The sequence below is a fragment of the Podarcis muralis genome, chromosome 5 (assembly GCF_964188315.1).
Source record: "Podarcis muralis chromosome 5, rPodMur119.hap1.1, whole genome shotgun sequence".
NCBI lineage: Eukaryota > Metazoa > Chordata > Lepidosauria > Squamata > Lacertidae > Podarcis > Podarcis muralis.
The window spans coordinates 32,197,753-32,222,918 of record NC_135659.1 but is presented as its reverse complement, the minus strand read 5'-3'; the positions used below and the strand labels follow the sequence as shown (position 1 = coordinate 32,222,918).

Genomic DNA, 25,166 nt, shown 5'->3' with positions numbered 1-25,166 from the left:
TCTTGATGTGAAGTGTCCATAAATGATCTGGAGTCAGGGGTGAACAGCGAAATGGCCACTATTTGCAGGTGCCACTAAAGCACAACTATGAATAGTGTTTCATGTGCTTTCTCTCCTTGGCAGTCCAGCTGTGTTGAACTAAGTTGGTGCGTGTCTTCAAAGTGTTGGGGTGCAGGAATCCCAACCTTCCTCTGGGGTGAGCAGAGGACTGGGTGAGTGGCAAAGAGGAGGCGAGGGCAGACATGGAGCAGGGGCGCTGAGCCACAAAGGTCATATACAGCGATCAGCATCAGGGTGCAAGGCTGTTTTGGTTTAGGGAAGGAGTGATGTGAGACACATCCCTGCGTCAGAGTAGAAGGAAGGGAGCGGGGGAGTGAAGGATAGCAGGTATGAAAAATAAAGCAAGGAAAATGTTCAGATTTTTATTATAAATTAAATGTAAAACCAAAGTCAGTGCTGACTTTTCATAGTCAATAAACCAAGAAAACTTAGTGAACCCAATATAATTATCAGGAGTTGAGTCCTTTAAAAACCATTTCGGTAAAAAAGAAGAAGTAATGAACAAGTATACTCTACATTCACATTTCTACTAGCTGCCTGTTTTCTTAGTTGTAACTGATTTGCAAAGGTTTTTTTTTCTTCCAAAAAACAAAACAATCCAAAGGATTTTTTGAAACTGGCTTCGTTTACTAAGCCATGATTTACTATGGATTGTTTGAATGCCTGTTGCTGGTTTACCCATCGTGGCTTTGTTTTGCAAAAACTATGGTCTGGTGCTATGCCCAAGTCTTGCTTTACCATAGTTTGCTTGCCCCCCCCCCCCCCGCCCCCGCCCAGAGATACTTGCTGAAACGAGAAACTTCAACCGAACATGGTTAAGTAGGATGTTTTCAGAAACTTCACATAATTCTGGATACTCTGGTTCTGGTTTTCTGATCTTTGAAGGCTGTGTTCCAACTCCTTCAAGGACATTTGACGGTGTTTCTCTCTCTGAGGGGGGGAAACCAAAGAAACTGTATCAGTAAACTCAAGTGAGGCCTACAACAAAATGGTGGAACGCTCATCCTGTCTACTATCCCAGAGAATCGGCATCCTCTCTGCTAGAAGTCTCCAATTCTTTCTCCTTCCCATCTGGTTTCTGCCTCACTGTGCTCCTCCCCGTAGTTAGTATTCCATGCTTAGTTCTCATTGGACTGTTTTCGGACTCCCTTAAATATTTTTTCACTACAAACGTCAGGGCTTCGCCGGGGCTTCTGAAATCTCTGCCTTGTGCTTGAATGGCGCCATTTTACTTACATAGGCATTGGCACTCGCCCCTGAGTATCAGAAAGAGAAGGAATGATGGACACCTATTAAGACCGATTATTTTTATGTTTATTATTTATCAGTTCAAAACCGATACTTGAAAAATGCACCTGGTGTTCCAAAAATCTTAACGTATTTTCTCTCTAGCAAGAGACCAACCTATTTTCACCAGGGAGCCCAAATAACCTTGATCTCTAACCAACCTTCCACCTGAAAACATGGCTATACAGCCCCATCACGAGCTAATCCTAAAGGTTCAACCTAACTTTTCACGAAAAGGCAACAGTGGCATCATCATCCACTACAATCCCAGAAGTCACGTTTTTCTTTTAAGCAAAAAACAAAACAAAAAAGACTCCACCTGTAACCAATTTAAATTATGTTTTTGGTACCATAGGTACTTGTTAAAACAAAATGATTGATAGTACTTTTATTGGATCCATTCATAATTCACCAGCCCCATAAAATCTACACGGGATTCTTAGGATTTGCTTTTATGTTTACTAGAACATAATCTTTAAAAATACATGTGGTTAGAATAAATGTCAAAACTGTCCCAGAATTTGTAAGGGCTGCACATTATTTTTATGTGTAGTAATCACTTCTGGTTAAAAGCGATCAAACAAATTACTTTCTTGGGACTTGGGTTCCTTATTTTATATTATTGTGATACCCTCTAACAATCATACACGTTTAAGCAGTTCTGGGCCTTGTTAGTAACTATTTACAATTCAACCCTACTTCCAGCAAATTACTGCAACAATCTGTTCTGTATTTCCCTTTTCATAATGTATTCCCAATATAAATATATATATGTACACGTTGTGTGTCTGCATGGATGTGAGATGAATTAAGAATATGTTCTGTGTTAACTCAACGGCACTCTACTTATGCATGAATATTATTGCTTTCATATTTATTCTGAACTGTCAGCCTAAGTAAAATTTGAAGTGGAAAATGCTTAAAACGTAATATACCAGTCTTGGAATGTGGAAAGAAAGGGAGTTCTGTTGGAGGAAGAAGTATCCTGCAGCCTACGATTCCTATGTACCATGTGTCCCTGTGGGATGCTTGGAAGCAGTTAACAAAACTAAAATTAAAGGTCGCGGATGGGGGAAGCTACTGATCTCTTCAATAGCTGGGGGGAAAGAAATTATATATACTCCAAACACACACCACACCACACACACATGTGTCCTTAGTGGTAGAGAACAGGCTTTGCATGCAGAAGACAATACTGAGGTACATGGACTAACAGTTTGACTTGGTACAAAGGCAGCTTCCTATGTTCATAAAGGCTAACAGATGTTACTGCAGCGTAAGATTCTGTTTGCTTCTTGAAGCTGGTGCCACAAAGCAAATCTGATGGTATTTAGGGTGCCACAGGCCCTGTGTCTGTGCTTGTGGTTAACAGTCTCATATGGCTTCCCCGCTGGAATCTCCCAAACCATCGGCTAGATGCACGGCAGTAGAAAAAAGGCAAGCTAAACGTACAAATATTGTTAAGCAGTTTTCTTTCCGCTGCTCTAAATGAGCTGTCCCAAGCAGATAATTCCTCATGGGTTTGCACATACTCATACATACAGAGGATTTCTCCAGCAGCAGATCTGCAAGCAGCGCCTTCTGCTACTGACTAAAAAAACTGGCAAAAACAAAACCTATTGAAGGTGGAAACTCAGCCTCAGTGGCAGAGCCACAGTCGTATTTGCAGCCCTGCAGAGCATACCAACTAGGGTAGAAGGTGCAGGAGCAGCCTGGAGCCAGTGCATCATGTGACAGAGTTGGGCCAGCTTGGAACCTGGGCTGTTTTAGCCCCACCTTGCCACAGCCCGTATGGCAAGTAGAAGGGGAACTGCCACCACCAGCAGAGGCTGGCCAGAGGTACACATCTGATTCAATACTCCCGCCAAGTACAAAGGACAATAGACCATTTCTTTACCAGATATATGATGCCATATTTTAGGATGCAGTTGCCCCTTCAAGTTGGTACACAGTTTTTCACAAAATGCAGTAACAATAAAACGTAATAAAAGAACCACACGCCACATTATACCCACTTAAAACTGAACAGCAGGCAAATGTACAATAATCTTAAAATAACAAAAGTAACATTAAAGCAAAAAGAGAGAGCTAGGCTAGATGACCTGGCTCCACACAGAACAAAATTCTTGAGGGAATGGGAGTCTACTCACAGCATCCAGTCTTCTAGACAAGTGCCTCTGCTCTTCTTTTTTCCGTCTTAATTGATTCTCTAGGTCCAATATTTTCATCTGAAAGGCTTGCTCCTTAGAAGCGATTTTTTCCACCTCCTCTTTTAACTGTGACAACAAAGAGTCAAACCTATATACTGTCCATCAAAACGTAATAATCAAAACCCTTACCTTTCAAGTTGCAATACCAAATGTTAACAGCAGTGAGGTTTTCATTTAAGATGAAACGTGTTTCATGAGAAAACGATAAAAGGAAGACTGATAGGGAAAGATCCCATTTACCAATCAACAGAGTACAGATAAAAATCGCAGGATAATGATCTTATTTTTTAATCAAGAGGAACACTGCTAGTTTATGTATTACATGAACATTACCAAATTATCTCACCTTTATTGAATACCACATTTGTGCGACTGGCTTTATGCTTTTCCCTCATTCAAATCTAAATTATCTATGCCCTGGTAACTTTCAGGTTGGATTACTGTGTGGTGCAGCTACCCTTAAAGCCAGGCTAGAAACTGCAACCATTTCAGAATATAGATATTGTACTGGATTTTTAACACGGACCGAGTGGCAAGATCACATCAGGCCAGCTCTGAAACCTTCAATAGCTTCCAGTCCATTTTGGGGTTCAATTCAAAATGTTGGTGTTGACCTTTAAAGGTCTTTGTATATGGGACTCTGGTACCTGTTGGACCAGCGTCCCCCAATCTGGAGTTTTCCAGATGTTTTGAACGACAATTCCCCATCTTCCTTGATAATTTATCACGCTGGCTGGGGTTGGTGTGCTATATAGGAGTCTTCTCGGTCAGTGAGCTCTTCATCTGAGTCCCTTCCCCAGAGTGGCTTGGGAAACTCAGCCAGATGGGAGGGGTATAAATAATAAATTATTATTATATTATTGTTATAATAAAAAATTGTCCGCAGTTGGTGCCTCTAACATGGGGACCGCTTAGATGAGAATGTCCCAAGTCTCTGAACAACAGTGACTGGGCTGATATCCTGGACAAATGCATGCCTGACTTCCCAAAATGCTTAGGCACATTACAAAAGATGCCTATTCCAAATGTAAGTAGAGAAACTGGCAAAGAAAAACACCTCCAGAAAGCTTTATAATGGGGGAAAGGTGATGTCCTTATTAGGAATGCTCAGTTTTGCTTGGTTTGCATTTTTAAAGAAAAGGACCTAATTTGCACTTCCTGAATTCCTATCGGAATTCAGAATCGTTATCCTTCGGTTTTCACATTTCTCCAGAATTTGCAATGTAGTTCTTGGTTAAAAATAATAATAATGGTGCACCGAAATGCGTATTTTCAATTAAAATATGCATACTGAAAACTGCATACATTCGCTAGTGTTTGAAAACACCAACGGTGGGGTGGCGAAAACAAGTTGCAAAGAGAACCTTCTGCTTCACATAAGAGGCATTTGTCTAAAGATCTCGTCCACATGTGGTTCAGGTAATTTTAACTGCACCACTGTAAAAACTACCTGAACCCCACGGGAGACTGCTTCACCCACACATTTTCATTTTCATGGGGCAGCAGTGCCATTAATCAATGTATGAAACCAGCCTAAGTTAGAGATTAGTTCAAGGTGGGTCTTTTTTCCTGGTGCATAATTTAAGCCAGAACTAAGGTCTGGAATCAATTTTCAATGTCAGTGTTCACCCTGGAATATGTAAACAGTCATACGAAAAGAATGCTTTGGGGCATGTATAGAGTACCTTTCCCCCTCGCCAATGAGTCATTAGTGGCTAGATTCCAAAGATTAATGAGTGGAAGGGGAAAATACATTAGTGCTGTTCCTCAAATTATTCAAGAAATATCCAAAAACTTCTTGTACTGCAGTGCCACAATGTCCCATGGGGGGGGGGGACTCAGGCTGTGAAGTATGACTTCTAGGGAGTCATAAAACACTTTTTGAGAATTAGCATTTGCACAAAAGGAGGAACTATTCTGGATTAGGAGATTCACTATTCTCACACAATACTCTGTGATCCAAAAAGGATATCCTTTAATCCTTTTCTGGGATCTGACCCAGCCACAGATCCACCAATCTAAGTCCAGAGGAAATAAAAGGTGTGACTTCTAGGGAGTGGTTGCCCTATTAGAGAAATATTAGTTAATTCATCCTATGAGTTTTAAGGTGCAATCCTATATCTACTTTCTGGGGAATAAGCCTCATTGGACTCAATGGGACTGATTTTCAAGTAGACATGTATACAAGATTATGCTGCTAGCCAATTAATTGAGCGATTAAATTTGCCTAACGCTTAGGGCTAGTTCTGAAGTGGGAAACAGAATTTCTTTGACTTTTGAGACGGGGAACAGGTGGCCATGCAGATGCTCTTGGGCTCCATCTCCCATTAGCTTTGACTACTGGTCAAGTTGGCTGGGACCAATGGAAGCTGGGAGTCCAACAATACCTGTGGGATCACAAGTTGCCCATCCGTTTTAGACAATTTGCACATGTGTTGTAGCAGACATCATCTTGGAAAAAGCGTTTTGCCGCCTGCATTTTTAACAAGTACTTGCATGTGTTGTATATACACACACACACATATACTTGTGCATGCCTTAAAAAAAGGTAAAGGTAAAGGACCCCTGGACGGTTAAGTCCAGTCAAAGGTGACTATGGGGTTGCGGCGCTCATCTCGCTTCAGGCTGAGGGAGCTGGCGTTTGTCTGTAGACAGCTTTTCAGGGTCATATGGCCAGCATGACTAAACCGCTTCTGGTGGAACAGGACACCGTGACGGAAGCCAGAGCACATGGAAATGCTGTTTACTTTCCTGCTGCAGTGTTACCTATTTATCTACTTGCACTGGCGTGCTTTCAAACTGCTAGGTTGGCAGGAGCTGGAACAGAGCAACGGGAGCTCACTCCATCGCAGGGATTTGAACCGCCAACCTTCTGATTGGCAAGCCCAAGAGGCTCAGTGGTTTAGACCACAGTGCCGCTCACGACCTGCATGCATGCACGCGTAGCTGCCCAATAAATCAAGGGCACTTTTTGACTTTACTGTATTTTTTCATGTATAGGACAAGTTTTTTTTCTGCTTTAAAAATTTAGTAACAAATTGGGGGTCGTCTTATACATGGGACATGGGCATTGGGTCATCCCCCCCGTATTAAAAAAAATGTCCAGCATTTTGGCTTGGGCAGGCCGAAGCAGTCTCTCCTGCCACTGTGCCCCCTTTCTCCTCCCCCTTCTAGCTATGTGCTGGTGAGTGGATTGCCTCCTGCAGCCCCTGCCGGCTCAACGACTGGAGTGAAAGCAGCCGCTGCCAAGAGCTGCCTTGGCTACCTCTCTTCACCCTTCTTTCCTTTTCTCTCTCCCCGTAAACACCACCCCTGCCCTGCTCCCCACCTTCCTCAACTCAGTTTGCTCTATAGCATGAAATGGGCTCTGCCTTGGCGTCCTACCCCTTGGTTCCCCTTCAGCAACAAGCGATTGCCCCCCAAAAGCTCAACAACTTTCTGCTGCCAATCTATTTCAGGGTTTTGTTCTCTTAATTTTGGGTTAAAAAATAATAATAGGGGTCATCTGATACATGGGGGCATCTTATACACTGAAAAATACGGTAAAATATTCTTTAATGTTTGGCATTTTGAAAATGTTTTTGTATTTCTTAGCCCACCTTCTAGGGGGCTGCATGCCATTGGTAGGTGGGGCAAAAGTTGGGGCAACAGATATGATTACTTTTCTACAGGAGGCTACTCTCCAGCCAGGCAAAAGCCAGAGGTTGACATGCTGCACGCTAACACCTCTCTATCCTCTATCACCACATTTCAATGACACATTCCAGCCAGGCAAAAGCAGTTGAGGAAGGTGCAGAGTCAGTGGAAGGTGTGGCATAGGAAGGGGTTGAGTGTCCTGGAGAGAGTCTCTCACAGAAACAGTGTGCTCCATGGAGTTTTGAGAAGAGAAGCAACTGCCTCTTTTTTTGGGGGGGGGGGGCTTCTGTACATGAACAACAGGTACATAAATATATATATATATATGCATATACTCAAAATACTCAAGATGAGGCCTACCTTCTTCCTTCCATCTTCCAAAGCTGCTTCCAGTTGTCTGGTTAACGCATCATAGCTCGCAAGTTTCTGTTTGAACTGCAGTTCCGTTTTCTGAAGGCAATCTTCTTGGCTTGCCAACTGATTTTCAAGCTCTTTGTTCTTTAGTTCCGTTTCTTCTAGTTTTCTTTTAAGTCAAGTGCAAGTGTTAGTGTAAGGTTACGACAGAAAGAAAGAAAAGGAAAGAAATTCTGAATGGCAGGAGACATGTCACATTTACCTTTTAACGTCTTCGTATTTCAGCTGAATGTTGCGATTCTCCTCTTCTAAAGCAAGCTGTTTCAAGAAACTGTCGTTCTCGACTACCTGTAAAAGCAGGGATTCGAACATAACCCACAGAACTGTAGGCTGAAAATGAGGTGCTAGCTCTTTGCAAATCCTCACATCACTTATCACCAGGACTAATTCATGACAAAAGCCCTGAATTAATGTTAACCAAGAAATAGGACTTTAACCTCCTTCCGCAGGGCCTGTAAGACAGAGCTATACCACCTGGCTTTCAATTTGAATTTAGCCTGATTTTTTATTCCCCTTCCTTCCCTTTTTATGAAGATTACCCGCTTTGGGATCCCACAGCTAATTCTCCCCTGGCCTCCTCGCTGGCCCAAATAGGACAAATTTAGCCAGCTAGCCCTTGTGATCACCTAATGTTTATAGGATGGATTTTCCCCTAAATTGATTTTTGAACTTTGAATTTATTGTTATTCATGCTTTTATACTGTATTTTATGCTGTTTTTTTGCAGTATCACAATTAACTGTTTTAAATTTGTTGTTGACCGCCCTGAGCCCGGTTTTCTGAACCGGGAAGGGCGGGGTATAAATAAAAAGTTATTATTATTATTATTATTATTACAGTGGTACCTCGGGTTACATACGCTTCGGGTTACAGACTCCGCTAACCCAGAAATAGTACCTCGGGTTAAGAACTTTGCTTCAGGATGAGAACAGAAATCATGCTCTGGCGGCGCAGCGGCAGCAGGAGGCCCCATTAGCTAAAGTTGTGCTTCAGGTTAAGAACAATTTCAGGTTAAGAACGGACCTCCGGAACGAATTAAGTTCTTAACCCGAGGTACCACTGTATTATATTATTTCTGGGTTACTATTTCTGGGTTAGCGGAGTCTGTAACCTGAAGCATATGTAACCTGATGTACCACTGTACTATATATGACAAAAACTTGTTTTGGATGCATACAAAGTTCCCTTATAGGAAAGCTGAATATTATCGCCCAGGGCATTCTGATGTGCCCAGGGCATAAGCCTCTACGGTCCTGCAACTTTCTGAAGTGAGGTGGGCAATGACAGGAGTTGTAACTGGATATAATAAAAAGGAGGGTGGGAGGTGCTTTAAGAGACTAGAAAACTGCTCTCTGAAGCAACCGCCTCCCTTAAAGCATTAGCCATCACTGGAGCAAATTGCTCTCTGAAGCACCCCTTGCAAGCTCCTCCATCCTGACGACCATTTAGTCAGGTGGGTGCAGCCCACCAGAGTGAAACAATCTTAAAGACTCGCTTGAAAGCAGACAGGGAAGTCTGACAGAGTCTCTTGGGAGACTGTTCTAAAATTGGGGTGCCGCAAACTGCAAAGGCCCTCTCCCCTCATGCCCACCTGTTGTCAAAGAGACGAGAACAAGTTCACACAAGAGAGGAGGCTGTTCCCGATACTCGATAGACTTGGGTGATTTTCAGCTTGAAAAGGTCAGATCCAACACTTCAAATTGAGCCCAGAAAGAACACTGGCCTCCCTTCCAAACTAATCGAGCAGACCAATCTCACGAGAAGCACCAACTTGCTTTAGAAATGGAACATTTGAGCTGCGGGAAACAGGGAGGTGACAGGAGTGCCCTCAGCAGGCAAGAAGTTTCCCTTCTGAACTACTCAGAAATAAGAATCCCGAGAAGCAAACCGCTGAGTTTCCCAGCCTTCCTTGCACGCTCGTTTAGATGTTTTGTGGAAAAAAGAGTATTTTCCTCCAAGCACCTGAGCCTGAAGTTCCCTAATGGCTTTGGATTTATCTACACAGCTCTTTTGGCAGGCCAGCAGGCTTTCCTGACACTTCTGCAGTTTCCCTTCGGCTGCTTTCTGTAAATCACGGGCATGTTCTAACTCCTTCAGGCGAGCCTCCGATTGGCCCCTCACCTGTGCAGCCGCGTCGGGTCATGGGGGGGGGGGGAGGAGAAGTAAAAAAAGAAAGAAAAGAGAGAGTAATTTTGCACACTCTCCCATATTCAAACTACTAAATATAAAACATATTCAAACAAAGACAAAATATATTGTAGGAGGCATATGTTTTTATACGGGCTGCATATGGGAGAGGTGTACCCAAAAGGGTTAATGTAGCATAAAATCCTGTGATAAAATCTACAGTAGGCAGTTTTTTCAGTTAGGTCTGTTACCAACCGTGTAGAGTGAGGGTGGTAGTTTTTATTCATTTAAACTGTTTTTAAAACGGTGGCATTGAGATACATCTTTGTTTACGTGACATGCAAACAGTGGCGTAAAAATAAAAGTAGAAGAACAATAACTCTCAGGTAAAAGTTTCTGAACGCTGTAACAAAGCTGTGTCAAAGTATATAAAGCAGAGCTTTCTAAACTGTGTGTCAAGACATATTAGTGTCGGCTGCAGTGTGTCGCCCTTGCTCCTCCCGGGGCTGGAACGGGGTTAGTTTAACCTCCGGTTTGCTAGTAAAACTGAATTACTGTGTAACGAAAAGATGCATGTGTAAAAAGTGTGTTGCCAACATGAAAAGTTTGGAAAGCTCTCATATATGGAGTTTTACTGTGAGAGCGGCAGGTGTTGTTTTAAGCTGCTATGTGACTCAGAATATAAGTCTGTACATATTTGCCAGTCTCGTGTGTGTGTGTGTGTGTGTGTGTGTGTGTGTGTGTATCAATATATCATTATCTACCTCTCAACCTATTTCTAGTTCTATAATTATTTTCATGTAAATATGATTCAATAAGCTAAGTAAAGTAATGTGTTATGTTTAAACTGTAATCAGAGAATCTTGCATAGTCTTTTCTAGGAAAGTGAAAAAAGAACTTCCACACATATAATTACCACACTGGAAGCCACCCAGAGGGGCTGGGGAAACCTAGCCAGATTTACAGGGTACAACTACTAAAATTATTATTATTATTATACTCACCACATCAATTTCTAAATCTTTGCCATCCATTAGTTTTTTGCCCTCATGTATGACCTTCTCATACCGGGCTTTCAGTTCCTCAGCTTCCATTTCTAATTTCCCCACCTACAACAATATTTTATATATATATGAACATTGTATTTTTTTAAATTATGTATGTTTTTTTCCTTAAGAATTATAAATTATATACACAAATATCTTACTATAAGCACATACACAAAAATTATGATGATAATATATTATTGTTATTATTATTACTATTATTATTATTATTACCCCACCTATCTGGCTGGGTTTCCCCAGCCACTCTTGGGGGCCTCCAACAGAACACTAAAAACAGAATAAAACATCAAACATTAAAAACTTCCCTAAACAGGGCTGCCTTCAGATGTCTTCTAAAAGTCAGACAGTTGTTTATTTCCTTGACATCTGGTGGGAGGGCGTACCACAGGACAGGTGCCACTACCGAGAAGGCCCTCTGTCTGGTTCCCTGTAGCTTCATTTCTTGCAGTGAGGGAATCGGCAGAAGGCCCTTGGAGCTAGACTTCAGTGTCTGGGCTGAACATACACGGAGTATATTTTGGTTTGGACCTAGTTTTATACCAGCGGAATGAATTTTGGTGATGGTGCTGTTCTCTGCAAGAGGTAGTGAGATTCTATGCATGCCCAAGACATCAACTTGCCTCATTTTTATAATGTTCAATTATATTTTCTTGCTGCTGTGCCTCCTCACGTAAGTCCACAAGTTCAGCTTCGGCCGAGACAATGCTCGCTTCCAAAGATGCAAAAGATGCCTACAGAAAGGAGACGTCTTTAATAAATACCGTACTGCCAAAACATGATGAATGCCGCAACAACAAAAACTGTGTAGAGTAAGTAAAACTAAACTACATATATTATCACCGAGATGTTTCTATGCAGATAACAAGGACAGGATCGCGATCCTAAACAGATCTGCCTGTACCTCAGACCCACTGAAGGAACTACTTCTGAGTAATTCATACATAAGAGTGGTATAAATATTCCGAATGTGTTCAGAAAGCTGCTGAGAAAATATTTCTGCTTCAATTTAACCATCAGTAAAATTGCTATGATACTAACCCCAACGGGCAAGAATCGAAATGTATAACTAAAATTAAGGATTAAGGTGCTCTCCCAAAGTGGAACTCCTAACTAAAATTGGCATAACTACGGTTGCGGTTTGCAGATGACCTTACCTTTAATTTAGTATTTTCAAGTGAAATCTTCTCATTTTCAGAGGTGATGGCGTTGAGCTTCCCAAGGATCTCATTCGTCGACCTCCTTCCGACATCTTGAAGTCTTCTCAGTTCCATCAGACGGTCAGCTATCTGCCTTTAACATTTCAAACACAACTTGTGTAGAAATTGTTTTGCATAATGTCATTTAGTTAAATAGTAACTAAATTGTGCTTTAACTACATCCACTTTACTTTCAGCTTCTTAGAAGCAATTTTAGATGTACGTGTTTCATGTGGATCGTGTATAAACACTTCTTCGTGTACCTCCTCCATGAGGTCTGGAGGGTGGCAACTGTTATTATCATGATAAAAAAGGAAAACTCAATAAAAACTATTCAAAAAAGAGAATGGGCCTTTTCTACAGTGCCCCCACCCCCGTTTGTGGAATGTTCTCCCTAGGGAGGTTCGCCTGGCGCCTTCATTATATATATTTTAGGCACCAGGTTAAAACGTTCCTCTTCAACAATGGCTGCTACAATGGTCTACATCACACTAAATAGGCAACTCTGCTTCAAATCTGGCTCAACCCTCATACATCTCACCACCAGCATTCAAACTCCCTTTCAAACTCTCATCCAATCATCATTCACTACTAACATTCCAAACTCACCTTTTCCCCGCCTCCCTGCTTACCTTAATTCTTCTAATATACTTGCCTATACATTGACCTTAGCTGCACTACGATCGCAAGCGTTTGGCCACCAGAACCTCACGCAATCCACACCCGTACCTTCGCTATCCTGCTTGGGTCACATCCACCATGCATTTAAAGTGCTCTTATGCCACTTTAATAGTTACGGATGTGGCGATCACACAGGGTCCCCGGACGTTTCACCGTCTATTGATCCCTGTGCCACCACTTTATTTCTCGCTGCCACCACCCAGGCCCTACCTGGTAAATTACTGAGTCCAGTCAGGGTTAAATTGGAACATAAACTTCTGTTTATTTATTGCAGTTTAACAAGCGTGTGGTTTCATAAACGGCCTCAGTCAATTACAATCATGGGCTGCATATCCAGACCTATAACTCTCTCACTCACTAAACCACCTCTCAGATATTTACTTGTCTTCCTAGCTCCTAACTGTTCCTGACTCAGCTTATTTCGCTACGCTAACTCAACCTACCCACAGACTCTATCCCAATTCACTCCCACTCCAACCAACCACCCAACTCCCAACGAACTCACCCTTCCCAGAGCTGGTTTTTATAGTCCCTCTGACTCCACCCCCCTGGGTTCTGATTGGGTAACTATTTAACTGTTTCACTATTTCACCTCCAGCACTCTCATCTGTTAACGTCACAACAGAGTCCTCTAAGGAATCATGGGAACTGTAGTTGTTTAAGGATGCTAGGAATTGCAGCTCTTTGACTAGCAACAGTTTCCCCATTCTTCTTCTTTTGGTTCTTGTTGTGGGGAGGAGAAACCATAACCGTTAAATGTGATCTTGGTTTCCTTTCCTCCGTGTCTAGCACTGAAAACACAGCAGGCTAGGAGATGATGAAAATACTGCTCCATCCCATTCCCACAGTGAAAGGTTGTCAAGTAAACACACTTGGGGAGGGCAGACTAAAAAAAGCACATGCAAAATCCTAGAACAATGATATTAGCCCGGTTCCTCATTTTTAATAAAGAGACTGATTATTTGCAAAGCGGTATTAAGCATTAACTTACTTTTTCAGAGTTTCAGCCTGAACTTCTAACCTGGTTTTTTCATCTACCACTGCCTTGTGATGATTTTTCCAGACATTACAAGCTGAAAGTACCTCAGACAATTGGATTTCCTGGAGAATGTACAAAACACAGACCATGTAATATAAGAACTCATTTTCTGTTTAATTCTTCCCGATTCCCTAGACACAGGAGGTATTTTCATTCAAAGCAGTTTCCAGGTGTATTGCAGTAGTATGGAATAATGTAAAAAACTTGAAAAGCTCGAAATCTCGACATAAACACACACCAATAAAATCCTGAAACACAAGAATCGGCTGGAACCTAAGCGGTTGTACTAACTTTCCAGCAAAACAGAAGTTTTAAACTTGCTAAGATAGTTTCTCTAAACGAGGTATTTTAAAGTTCTATACAGACATTTCCCAACTGTGAAATATGAGGCCATGCCTGTAAGCTTTTTGGTTATAGAAAATACTCCAGATCACATCTCCTATGCCATTTGTAGACAGGGATTACAATCTGTTGCTTGGATACTTTTCTTCCGCTTCAACTGCTACAGGCACCTGATTGGCTAGTGCCCATGACATCACTGACAGCAAGGAACACAGTATTACAATTGGAATTTTAAAGCAGTATTTCTAAATCAGGTCACTTGCCACCAGAGCAGGTCTGTACAAAAGCAGTCAGCTGGTAGCCATGGGGAGTGATGAACTGCATGCAGCCAAATCAGCAGGCTTGTAGAGGGGTGGGCAGACCGCTGCATCTAAATCTGGAATAAAACTAGTAATGAAATAAAACTAGCACAATTCAGAGCTGATGCGGGAGTGAAGAAAGCCTGCAGGGCTGCATTTCACCCCCAGCTTGAAGCTTCCTGCCCCTAGTCTTATTCTTCTTTGATGATCACTCATAGCCAAGCAAGATTGTCTTCCATAAACATGGTCTTAACAGTGAGTCCGTAAGTGACTGTGGAGGTCAATTCTGGATCCACACGTCCTTCCATAGTGGGGACATTGGTTTCCGGCCGGGAGTTGATCATGGTGAGGGTTTGCCAAGCGTGCCTTCCTCTTAGCACATTTCTCCCTTTTGCCCTGAGTTCAAGCGTCTTCAAAGTCCATCACACCTTTGGTAAAGGCCGTTCTCTAGTTGGAGCGCTCGCAGGCCAGTGTTTCCCAGTTGTCAGTGTTTATACTACATTTTTAAAGATTTGCCTTGAGAGAGGCTTTAAACACTTTCCATTTTTAAGTTCGGAATAGAGTAGTTGCTTTGGAAGACTATAATCAGGCATTCGCACATTACCAGTCCAACAAAGTTGATGTTGAAGAATCACTTGCTTTGACACTGGTGATCTTTGCTTCTTCCTGTAATGTGATGGGATGATGAGCTGCTTGTGCGTAAAATCCTAGTCCCTCAGAGTTTGATCAAATCCGCAAACCTCTGCCTACGACGGAGCCCCTCAAGCATGGCTCCGTCAGTCGCTAGCAGAATCCGAAAGTGGGCGCTTACGGAATCTCTTCCAGCATAAAAGCTCCTTAACGGAAACACGTCTTCTGGACTCTCGGCGCGACAGTTTCCGGCGAGGAGTGGGTGTCCCTATAGGAGGTCTTGAAACCTCCCCACTGTTTTCGCTGGAAGTGTCTCTGAGCCATCCCTCCGACTCACTTTCCCTTAGAGTTCCTTCTCTCCCCCTGCTGGTTCCCTCTTCAGCTGCTAAGTCTCTCTCAACCTCAGTGAGCCCTTCCACCTCCTGTCCTTCCGATGGCAGTTCCCTGACATGTACCCTGGCATTAGTTCGCCTGTCTTCCCAAGTGATGTGTAAAAATTTTCGGAGACACCGTTGATGGAATGAAGCGTACTGTAAGATTGATAGTAAAATAGGAAATTTTGATTTCTCTGTGAATGTCCTGGTCATCAAACACTCTGCACTTCAATAGGGAGAAAGCTGCACTTCCTAGTGTAACAGTTTAGACACCTATTTCAGAATAAGTCACCTCACAAGTTTTCTTCATGTAGGAAATGAGTTTTCAGCGGCATCATCTTTCCTATACAGTGGTACCTCGGGTTAAGAACTCAATTCATTCTGGAGGTCCATTCTTAACCTGAAACTGTTCTTAACCTGAGGTACCACTTTAGCTAATGGGGCCTCCCACTGCCACCATGCGATTTCTGTTCTCATCCTGAAGCAAAGTTCTTAACCCGAGGTACTATTTCTGGGTTAGCGGAGTCTGTAACCTGAAGCGTCTGTAACCCAAGGTACCACTGTACAAATTATATTCAACTCTTCCATGAAAAACCTCAGGGCAGCTCATAGGGCGCTCCCACACTTCTTTCACATCTCCAGCACCAAAGGATTGTTTTCAGGTTTTTACACGCAGTTTAGTAGGATGGCATCTGGTTACTCTGGCTGATGAAGGGCCTGTGTACTCAAACGACTGGAGACGGTACCTTGGCTTGCTAACTCCAGCCAACCAGAGGCTGGCTGAGCTGAAGACATAGGCGGGATTCCCCAAACCAAAGAAGATAACCTTCTCAGATATTTTCTTAAACCCAAACTTCCAGTATGTACATACACACATCTCAAGTCTATTATCTGATTGTGTACACTTATTAATATGGACACAGAAAGCAAAGTATGCCCCTGAAAGTTCCTGCTATTATAAATCAAGACGTTGTTGGCATTCTTTCAGACAGGGATAGGGAACCTGCGGGCCTCTTTGGACTCCAAACCCCATCATCCCTGACCACTGGCAAAAATGGCTGGGGTTGATGGGAGTTGGAAATCCTACAACAACTAGAGGACCACAGGTCTCCTGTTCCTGCTTTGTGAGATTAACATCACAGTTTATTCATTAATTTGAAACCATAGCTCCCTCCCCAATCACTCACCTTCTCTCTAATTTTGGAAATTAAGCTCTCCACAGCTGCTTTCAAAAGTTCTGCTCTTTGTTTCTGAACACTAGCCGCCCTTTTCAGAGCATTCCGCCTCTCCTTTCTTCTGTCCTTTTCAGCCAAAATCTGCTGCTTATATTCTCCGACTTGCTGTTTCCATTCTGTAATGTTCTTTTCTACTGTCTGCATCAGAATTAATGAAGATTATTATATGCTCCAAACGTGAAAAGTTTGAGGTGGACATTAGCCGGGTGGGGGCAGTGTGTGTGTTTGCGCTTGCATGTATGTATAAAGGATAAAACTGGAGTACAGAAGACACAAAACAAAACAAAACAGAGATGCTTGATTTGGTTCATAGGAACATTGAAGGCAACAGATTTAAAGTAACATATACAAGTTAATTCTAATAGTTTAACAAGGCTTTTTTAAATAAAAAAAATACATTGAAACACGTGCTGAAGTATTTTGAAGATTCTATTCAGTGTTGAAAACATGAACCCTGAAGAACTTGGTGCCAGTCAAACTCTGTAGACTGACTTAAACTGCAGTGGCAGGTTGGCTAATCTGGGGCCAGGAGGTCATTTCTGACCCACCAAGACACACTAAGCAGCCCATCAGACTCGCAGCTGTATCTCCCAGTCGGGAGAGAAAGTTCCCTCTGGCTACCCTTTGGAGAGGATATTCAGCCTTAGCACAAAGTACCACAGTGTTTAGGTTGGAGATAAAACCCCTGATTGCTCTTTGAGAGTAAAAAAAAAGAACAGCATTTCCCCTCAGCCCAGCACTGGAGTCAGAATAGGTGGAAATGCCAATTGTGCGAGTGGCTCTACACGTGCGTTCCTGTGCAAGCGTGTATATCTGAATGTTCGGTCCCTCCTTTGTGATGCTGCGTGTCTGTGTTCCAGCGGATGCTGTCTCTGACGAGGAATACTACTAGTATCTGTGAAATCTGCCTGGGACAGGCACCGTCCTGGAATGCAGCCAAATATTGTCCAAAGGGACGATATATCTCCTGGATTCCCTGACTGCGTTCACATGGGCAACACCAGAAGCCGTGGAGGCCTGACCTAGAAAGGTTAAGTTTGCTGGCAAACGGAAGCGGCCTTTTGCGAGAGGACACTGGTGTTATTTATCAAGTCCCCACAAGAGGTCACCATTTCAGCAGTACAACTTGCATGACCAGAACACACACACACACACACACACACACACACGCACACGCACACGCACAAAAAGGTAGGCAAACATACGTGAAAAAATAGCTTGTACAGCAAACGGTTCTACATTCTTCAAAAGGCCTGCAAACATTAAAGTCTGGTTGCACTTAAGATTTTATATAGTTTTGCACTATTAATCCTGTGCCTACGTATTTCAAGGCTAAAGGTAGAAGGAAGCCGACTGCGGTTGGAGCATCCTTATACAAAGCTTACAGAAACATTCGAGAAGAAATTACCAATGCAAAGGGTTGCCAACAGCAGTTTTATTCAAGTTTTTTTTTTAAAAAAAGCCATTCAGTTTATCCCCAATTCTCACTATGTAAAAATGGGCCATTTAAAAAAGAAGGTACTGTATGGGGAGTCTCAGGTATTGTATAAATATAGGCCGCTCCCTGCAAGGCAGATTGTCCCCAGTGACGGGACTGGCTTGTGGGAGTATTTGGCTGGGGTAGAGATTTAAGGAAATCAATCTGAGATAAAGGACACTTAGAAGCTGGTGTCCTCATTTTAGAGGCTTCTTCAGTTCAGAATACCGGTCCACAGAGATTGAACATGAACTCTTTCTATGAACAAAGCATTCCCATTTTATTTATGTGGACCCGGAGTCGGGGTGGGATATTCATAAATGCAATGATTTATAGCCATAGGTCAACTGAACTATTTATAGTTCCAGACTGGAGGTGTAGAGGGGTTTTATTGAAATAAGCAATTATTTTGTCAATGCAGATATAGCTTTCTGAACTATTTGATAGAATGTGGCTGAAATGGATATAACAGATTTGTGGCTTTTCTCGTGAAATTCAGAGGGTGAACTTGAGATTTATTTTTATATTTATAGCTGCTGTGTGACTGGCAACTTCAATCCATAGCGACCCTCCCCAACACTGCCAAAAACACACACACCCTCTCATCAATCGATCAAAGAAGCAAAACCAACAAAAGCCAGTAACCTTAAATTTTGTTCTCAGTTGATTATTCTCAGCCTCCTTTCTCTCTATCTGGCACTGCAAGTGTGTCTGCACCAACTGTGTTGATTCGGAATGACGAGATGCTTTTAACACATTAGCCTAAAACAATAAAACAAAGCCCATAATAAATTATGACGTCTACATGGCTGCACGTATAATAAACTTTCGTACTCTATGGAAGGGGCTTTAGACTTGCTGGATCTACTTCGATTTTTCCTTTGTTTTAGAACTCTGGGATCTACCAATTGGAGACTGGTACTAAGACATCTGACAAGATTTGAAACAGCAAGTTGCCTCTGAGCACGTTACGAGTCTAAGAATTCGTTTTCAGCACCAGAACTGAATGGAGTCCTTTAACAGTCACCTTCCTGGTTAACTTTATTCATTCAGGCAGCCTAATTTAAATGGAGAAAGTCACTTTGTTGTTGCAGTTGTTATACATTTGGGAAGCCTTGGTTGATCTACTCAGCGTTCGAAACTCCCATTGTTCTAGGCGCATTTTGTGACAGGGAATTTCATAAACGTGAGCAGTTTCTGAGCTCTGGGTGCAGTACTGCGCCTAAGATTTCAGATTAAAATGGCCACTGTTACTCGGAAGTAAATCCCAACCAAGTGCATTGGGGCTTCCTCCCAAGTAAAACGTGCATGGATTGGGAATCTTTTCTTTTAACCCAACATGTTTTGTTTAGGTTTTAGTTGCTTGTTGAATGTACTTTTAATGTATGGTGTGCTTTTAATTCGAAATATGCTAGCCAGTTAGTTATGATGGTTTAAGTAGCGCATGTTAAAGCGTTATCTACTTCAGACACTCACAGTGATGCTTAAAATCTAAACAAATTTTGGAGTGGGATCATTGAAGGACCCTTAAGTCTTAGGGTTGCGAACTGGACACTCAATGTGGGTGTCTGTGCCATCAGTTGTATAGGCCTTTAATGTGTTACTTGTGGTGCCAAAAAGATATATTTATATGAAGGAAACGGGGTATAGGGAGAATCCAGGTCTTGTCTGCAGAGCGGAAGGAAAGGAGGACCTTTTTCTGCTCCCCCATTTCCAGCCACTCTCTGAAGACTGCAGAAGGGACCCTCTTCTGTATATAGGGGGGCGGGCAGAGGAAACATGGCTTGTTTTTTGAAGTCTTCAGATGAGGTCTATACCATGTGAAAAATGAACATAAGAGTTTAGCTGCCGTTCATTCATTTCCGGCTTTGTATTCTAGTTATAAATAAGCGCGCCTAGACATCCCGCTGTTGCGCCCTTCCGAAAGAAAAGCAGCTAACTTTAATAGAAGAAATTAAAAACACTATTAAAAAAAAACCAAACAGATGATATGAACAAGTACCTAGCAATAATGTTTTTTAAAAAATAATAATAAAATGCTACATTTGCCTATCAATAGAATTTCAATACCCAAGGAGAGGAAATAATAATTCAATTAATACATTCCACAAAATCAATACAATCCTATTGTACATACATTTCAAATAACAGGTAAGGGGATAACAAAACACATATTTTAGTAAAAGGCTGCAATCCTAAACACATTACATACCTGGGAATAAAAGGTAAAGGGACCCCTGACCATTACGTCCAGTCGTGGCCGACTCTGGGGTTGTGGCGCTCATCTCGCTTTATTGGCCAAGGGAGCCGGTGTACAGCTTCTGGGTCATGTGGCCAGCATGACTAAGCCGCTTCTGGCGAACCAGAGCAGTGCATGGAAACGCCATTTACCTTCCCGCCGGAGCGGTACCTATTTATCTACTTGCACTTTGACGTGCTTTCAAACCGCTAGGTTAGCAGGAGCAGGGACCGAGCGGCGGGAGCTCACCCTGTCACGGGGATTCGAACCGCCGACCTTCTGATCAGCAAGTCCTAGGCTCTGTGGTTTAACCCACAGCGCCACCCGCGTCCCGATACCTGGGAATAAGATCCACTTAATTCAGTGGGACTTACCGTATATACTCGAGTATAAGCCGACTTTTTCAGGACATTTTTTATGCTGAAAAAGCCCACCTCGGCTTATACTCGAGTGAGGTGGGTAGCAGCGGCGGAGGGAAGAGCAGCCTAAAAGGAACCCTTAAGGGCTGCTCCTTTGTCCTCCTCCACCTTTGCCGATGTCGGCGGCGGAACGAGCAGCCCGAAAGCAGCCCTTTTGGGCTGCTTGTTCTTCCTCCGCTGCTGCCGCCACCACCAAGTTTGTGGTGTGGTGAACCGGCTTATACTAGAGTCAACAAGTTTCCCCAATTTTTTGTGCTAAAATTAGGTGCCTTGGCTTATATTCGGGTCGTCTTATACTTGAGTATATAGGTACTTCTGAGCAGACAGGTCTGAGACTGCACAGCTACACTCTCATTCTTGAAGTCCACATACTGAAATATTGGGACACACCAAAATCTAGCTTAGAACTGGCAGGAACCACAAGAGATTGATGAAGTTGTCAAATCGTGTAATTTGGTAAACATAAACTTATGGCAGGTGAAGTAAAACAGCTGGTTCAAAGGGAAATGCTAACTTACTTTCTCATGCTGAAGCTGAGTAGAAAGCTCTAAAATATCCCTTTCTTTTCGAAGCACTTCATGCTTGAGTTCCTTCAAAGGGGGAAAAAACCAGATTATTATTATTTTTTGCATACTAGAGAGCAAGGATTTGTAACTCGAGGAGGGTGGGAGGGGGAGAGAACAAGGATAGAAAGTATACTGGCTTTCATGCCAGAGGGCTCATTTAGTTATCAGCAGGCCCACAAATAGTCCAAACACTGTGTGAACTTTTCCCAGAAGCTCTGAGAATGCCATCTTGGTAGTCAAGATAACCTTACAATTAATTGGTAGATGTTAAAGCCGTGGGCTCGTATATGTTTATATCCACTTGCTTTGAAAGAAACTAATTGGTTTGCCTTGATGTTATCATTATCTGGGGGCTTGGGAGTGTTGGGCTCTGGGCCCAGAAAAGGAGAACTATCTATAAGATTTAAGTATTTGCCACCTATGCTCTCATCTAGTTAGGTGAAGTGATGGGAAATGCCACCCAAATTGGCATATGCTGCTTTGTCTATAAATAATGTGTGAACATTTCCTTGGGAGCGGATAAGCCATCTCCTTGCTGCAGTGTCCATCAGTGTCCATCCTGTGTCTGCAAATAATAATAATAATAATAATAATAATAATAATAATAATAATACAACAGACAACATGCAGCATGGCTCCCTCATCCTATGTGCAACTGCTGAAAATGACTAAAACATGCTGTGGTGCCACCTTCACGAAACGAAATGATGACACGCCAAAGAACGGAACTTACTACAGCTTCAGTTTCGCTTTCAGTTAACTTCCAAATCAAATCTTCAATCTGCGTACTGATAATCTAAAAATAAGAAAAATGAAACATAACTGATTCAGTGTCACTTTATATTGAATACAACATATTACGTTTAACATACTGTACTTCCTGCGACATAAAACTCCCAACATTCCAAGTGACCATATTTACAGTTAAGGACTAAGAAAATAAAAATAAAAACTACAAGCGCAGATAAGAAAGTTCCTTTGTGAATTAAAATCTGACGTGTTTAGAGGTCATTTTTTTTAAGCTCAAAAAGTCTATTATATTAATTGATCTTAAAAAAGAGAGAGAGAAGAGATTTTCTACTTATTTTTTCTTATCAAAGTAATAGTTCAATGGGCAATATCCCATGATACATAATAATTTAAAAATTAAAATTATTAGAGTTTCTCTTCTTCAAAAGACCTCTGTTTGTCTACGTGTGAGACCTGCCCGCTCTCGCCCAACCTACAGCCCTCCACATATAGGAATAACAGATATCTTTTTCTAAAAAGTTATCAGATAGTAAATTTCCTGCCAAGAGAATGGACAGGTGGGTATCAAGTCAGCCCTGTTTCAGTTCAGGAACAACTTCGTTGCTGCACTGAAGGTTTAATTCTTATAAGAAAATGTTTGTCTAGGTTGTGTTCCAGCCCAGGGCAAGTTGATAATGGGGTCCCCATGGCATCGTGCAGGATTCAGGTGTTAGCATAAGTCAAAGTATTTTAAGTACAATATGCAGTTATGTGAAGAAAATGATAACATATTGACATTCTTCATGAGCACACTGCTTGCCAACCAGGAGGTTACAGGCTGCTGTGTTAAGTGGTAAGCCGAAACCCTTTTTCTCAGGCACAGATCAACTGGCAAGGAAGACCAACCCAAACTTGATGCTGTTATGTAGGCAACTGCAGCTCTGGTCTGTAAACAGATCTGCTGCAACCTAGGGAATCTTTTGGTGGCAGCAGGATGGATCTAGTTTGCCCCTGTACACGAGGGGAATGGGTTCTTGGCCACCTGACAAATCCGTCTGGGAGAAAGAGCTACAGCTCTGCTGCACAAAGCAAGAGACTTAGAAACCTTGTTCGTAAAAAAGCAATTCCTGGGCTAGACACAAACAAAGAGCAACACAGAAACTTATCAGGATGGGCCAACAAACTCAAGGGCTTGCCCCTCCTTGTCTCAGGACACTGCTTGATATATTATCATCTCATTTTATTTTTCTGTGAATTCACCTCCTTCTTTGAAAATTCTACTTCAAACAATGAAAAAAAATACTTAAAACTTGTTGTTGATAAATACTATACTTGGTTGTGGTTTCTGCGCACGTTCTCTTACTTCTTTTTCCTTGCTTGATCTAAGTAGCTGCTGTAACAGTCCCTTCATATTTTTGAGAGCCCCTAGCTCCATTACCAGTAAATCCTCTTGCATAGAAATCTTTATCATATCTGCTGCAGAAACGTAACAAGCCTGACAAAAATATTAAATCGCAGTTAAGTCATTTTTTAAAAAAAGAAAACCCTCTTTTTGCCCAAACCAGTGTGACACTGTTCAGATAGCCACCTTAAAACCGAACCGTTTTGATAAAACAAACCTTTTACATCATTTGAACACACAGAACGATCACAAATACAAAACAAAAGGAAATGTGATGCCTGTCACAAATACAGTGGTACCTTGGGTTAAGAACTTAATACGTTCTGGAGGTCCGTTCTTAACCTGAAACTGTTCTTAACCTGAGGTACCACTTTAGCTAATGGGGCCTCCTGCTGTCGGAGCACGATTTATGTTCTCATCCTGAAGCAAAGTTCTTAACCCAAGGTACTATTTCTGGGTTAGCGGAGTCTGTAACCTGAAGCATCTGTAACCCAAGGTACCACTGTAACTAGCTTTTCTCCAAACCAAAGCAGCACTACTGGTTCTGGAGCAGAGATGATAGCAAGGCTGGGACACCTCAGGCCAGAGGTCCAAATGCAGCTCTCCAGGCCTATCAATCTGGCCCCCAAAACTCTCCCTCACTGGCCATGCTTGCATCTCAAGTGTTTTGTCTGAATGGAATGTGTCCTTGCACTCAGATGATGCCCGGTCGTCTGAATGGAGGATAGAGGGTATCTGTGGGGGTGTGTGAGCGTTCATATGAATTAGTCCACAAAGGTAACATTTAATTTTCTTGCTTTGCCTGATTTTTCCCTCTGGCCTCATCCACCACTAAGCACATGGCCCAAGGAAGGTTGCATAGGTAAGAATGCAGCTGAAAAATATTCCCTAGCCCTTGGTCTACAGCCACAGGTTGAATTGCAGCTAGACACATCATTTTAACATACCCAATTCAAAATTTCCAGAAGGGTAGCTGCGTTAGTCTTTTGCAGCAAAGAGTCTTGCAGCACCTTAAAGACTAACAAATTTTGTTATGGCGTATCGTCTACAAAAACTTGTGCCATCAGCATTATGGAGCATCTGATGAAGTCCACGAAAGCTTGTGCCACAATATATTTGTTAGTCTTTAAAGTACTACAAAGCTTGTTGTTATTCCTTCTTCAAACTGTATGCATAATGGAAGTCAATGTTTTTGTGTTTCAGCAGCAAACAGCATAAGCTTGGATATAGCAAAGTCATAGCATGAGAGAAAGATGCTTCCATTCATGCAAAGGAAGGGCACATATTTTCTGCCAGTTGCCAACCCAGCAGCAGCTCTCTGCTGAACCGAGCACAGTGCGCTTCAGGAAAATCCAGTATCAAGAACAGAAATCTGTTGTTCTTAGACCGTACTGCAACCAAGTGTCATTCAGTAATTGTCAATGCTAACTTACCTTTGAAATTCTAGTTAGAGTTTCTTTAAAAGACGGCAGGAACATTTCTGCTGAACCAATTGCCAACTCTGCTTCGTGGAGCTTTTTCTGAAAAGCGACTTCATCCTGAATGGTGTCTTCCCACAACCTATAAACAAAAGACTAATGTTTATTGGGAAAAACTGTGCCCGTGTTACTCTGTATAACCTTAGTTTAAATGCTAACTGCAATTCAGCCAGTGGCTGGGCACACTTACTAACACAAAGCCTAATGTCCCATCAAAAGTAAGAGTTAATTATCCTTTTGGAGACTTCCACAGTGGTTCT

The 25,166-nt window shown here is 42.2% G+C and overlaps 1 protein-coding gene across 4 annotated transcripts in view; it reads right to left on the bottom strand.

Annotated features, from left to right (window-relative positions):
• Positions 1-408: 408 nt before the first annotated feature.
• Positions 409-25,166, bottom strand: part of ODF2L (outer dense fiber of sperm tails 2 like) — a 33,435-nt gene continuing 8,677 nt past the window's right edge. For 2 of the 4 annotated variants that reach the window (XM_077928501.1, XM_028732885.2), the window contains 15 exons: positions 24,862-24,988; positions 23,390-23,521; positions 22,031-22,093; positions 21,250-21,321; positions 18,719-18,835; positions 16,549-16,734; positions 13,669-13,778; positions 11,955-12,090; positions 11,421-11,531; positions 10,738-10,842; positions 9,569-9,727; positions 7,810-7,895; positions 7,554-7,716; positions 3,498-3,623; positions 409-990 (listed from right to left, as the gene is read on the bottom strand). In XM_077928501.1, coding sequence (XP_077784627.1) covers positions 862-990; positions 3,498-3,623; positions 7,554-7,716; positions 7,810-7,895; positions 9,569-9,727; positions 10,738-10,842; positions 11,421-11,531; positions 11,955-12,090; positions 13,669-13,778; positions 16,549-16,734; positions 18,719-18,835; positions 21,250-21,321; positions 22,031-22,093; positions 23,390-23,521; positions 24,862-24,988 — 1,822 coding nt within the window. In that variant the 3' untranslated portion in view covers positions 409-861. The remainder of the gene's footprint in view (positions 991-3,497; positions 3,624-7,553; positions 7,717-7,809; positions 7,896-9,568; positions 9,728-10,737; positions 10,843-11,420; positions 11,532-11,954; positions 12,091-13,668; positions 13,779-16,548; positions 16,735-18,718; positions 18,836-21,249; positions 21,322-22,030; positions 22,094-23,389; positions 23,522-24,861; positions 24,989-25,166) is intronic. The other 2 variants (XM_077928500.1, XM_077928499.1) reach the window with 2 other exon arrangements.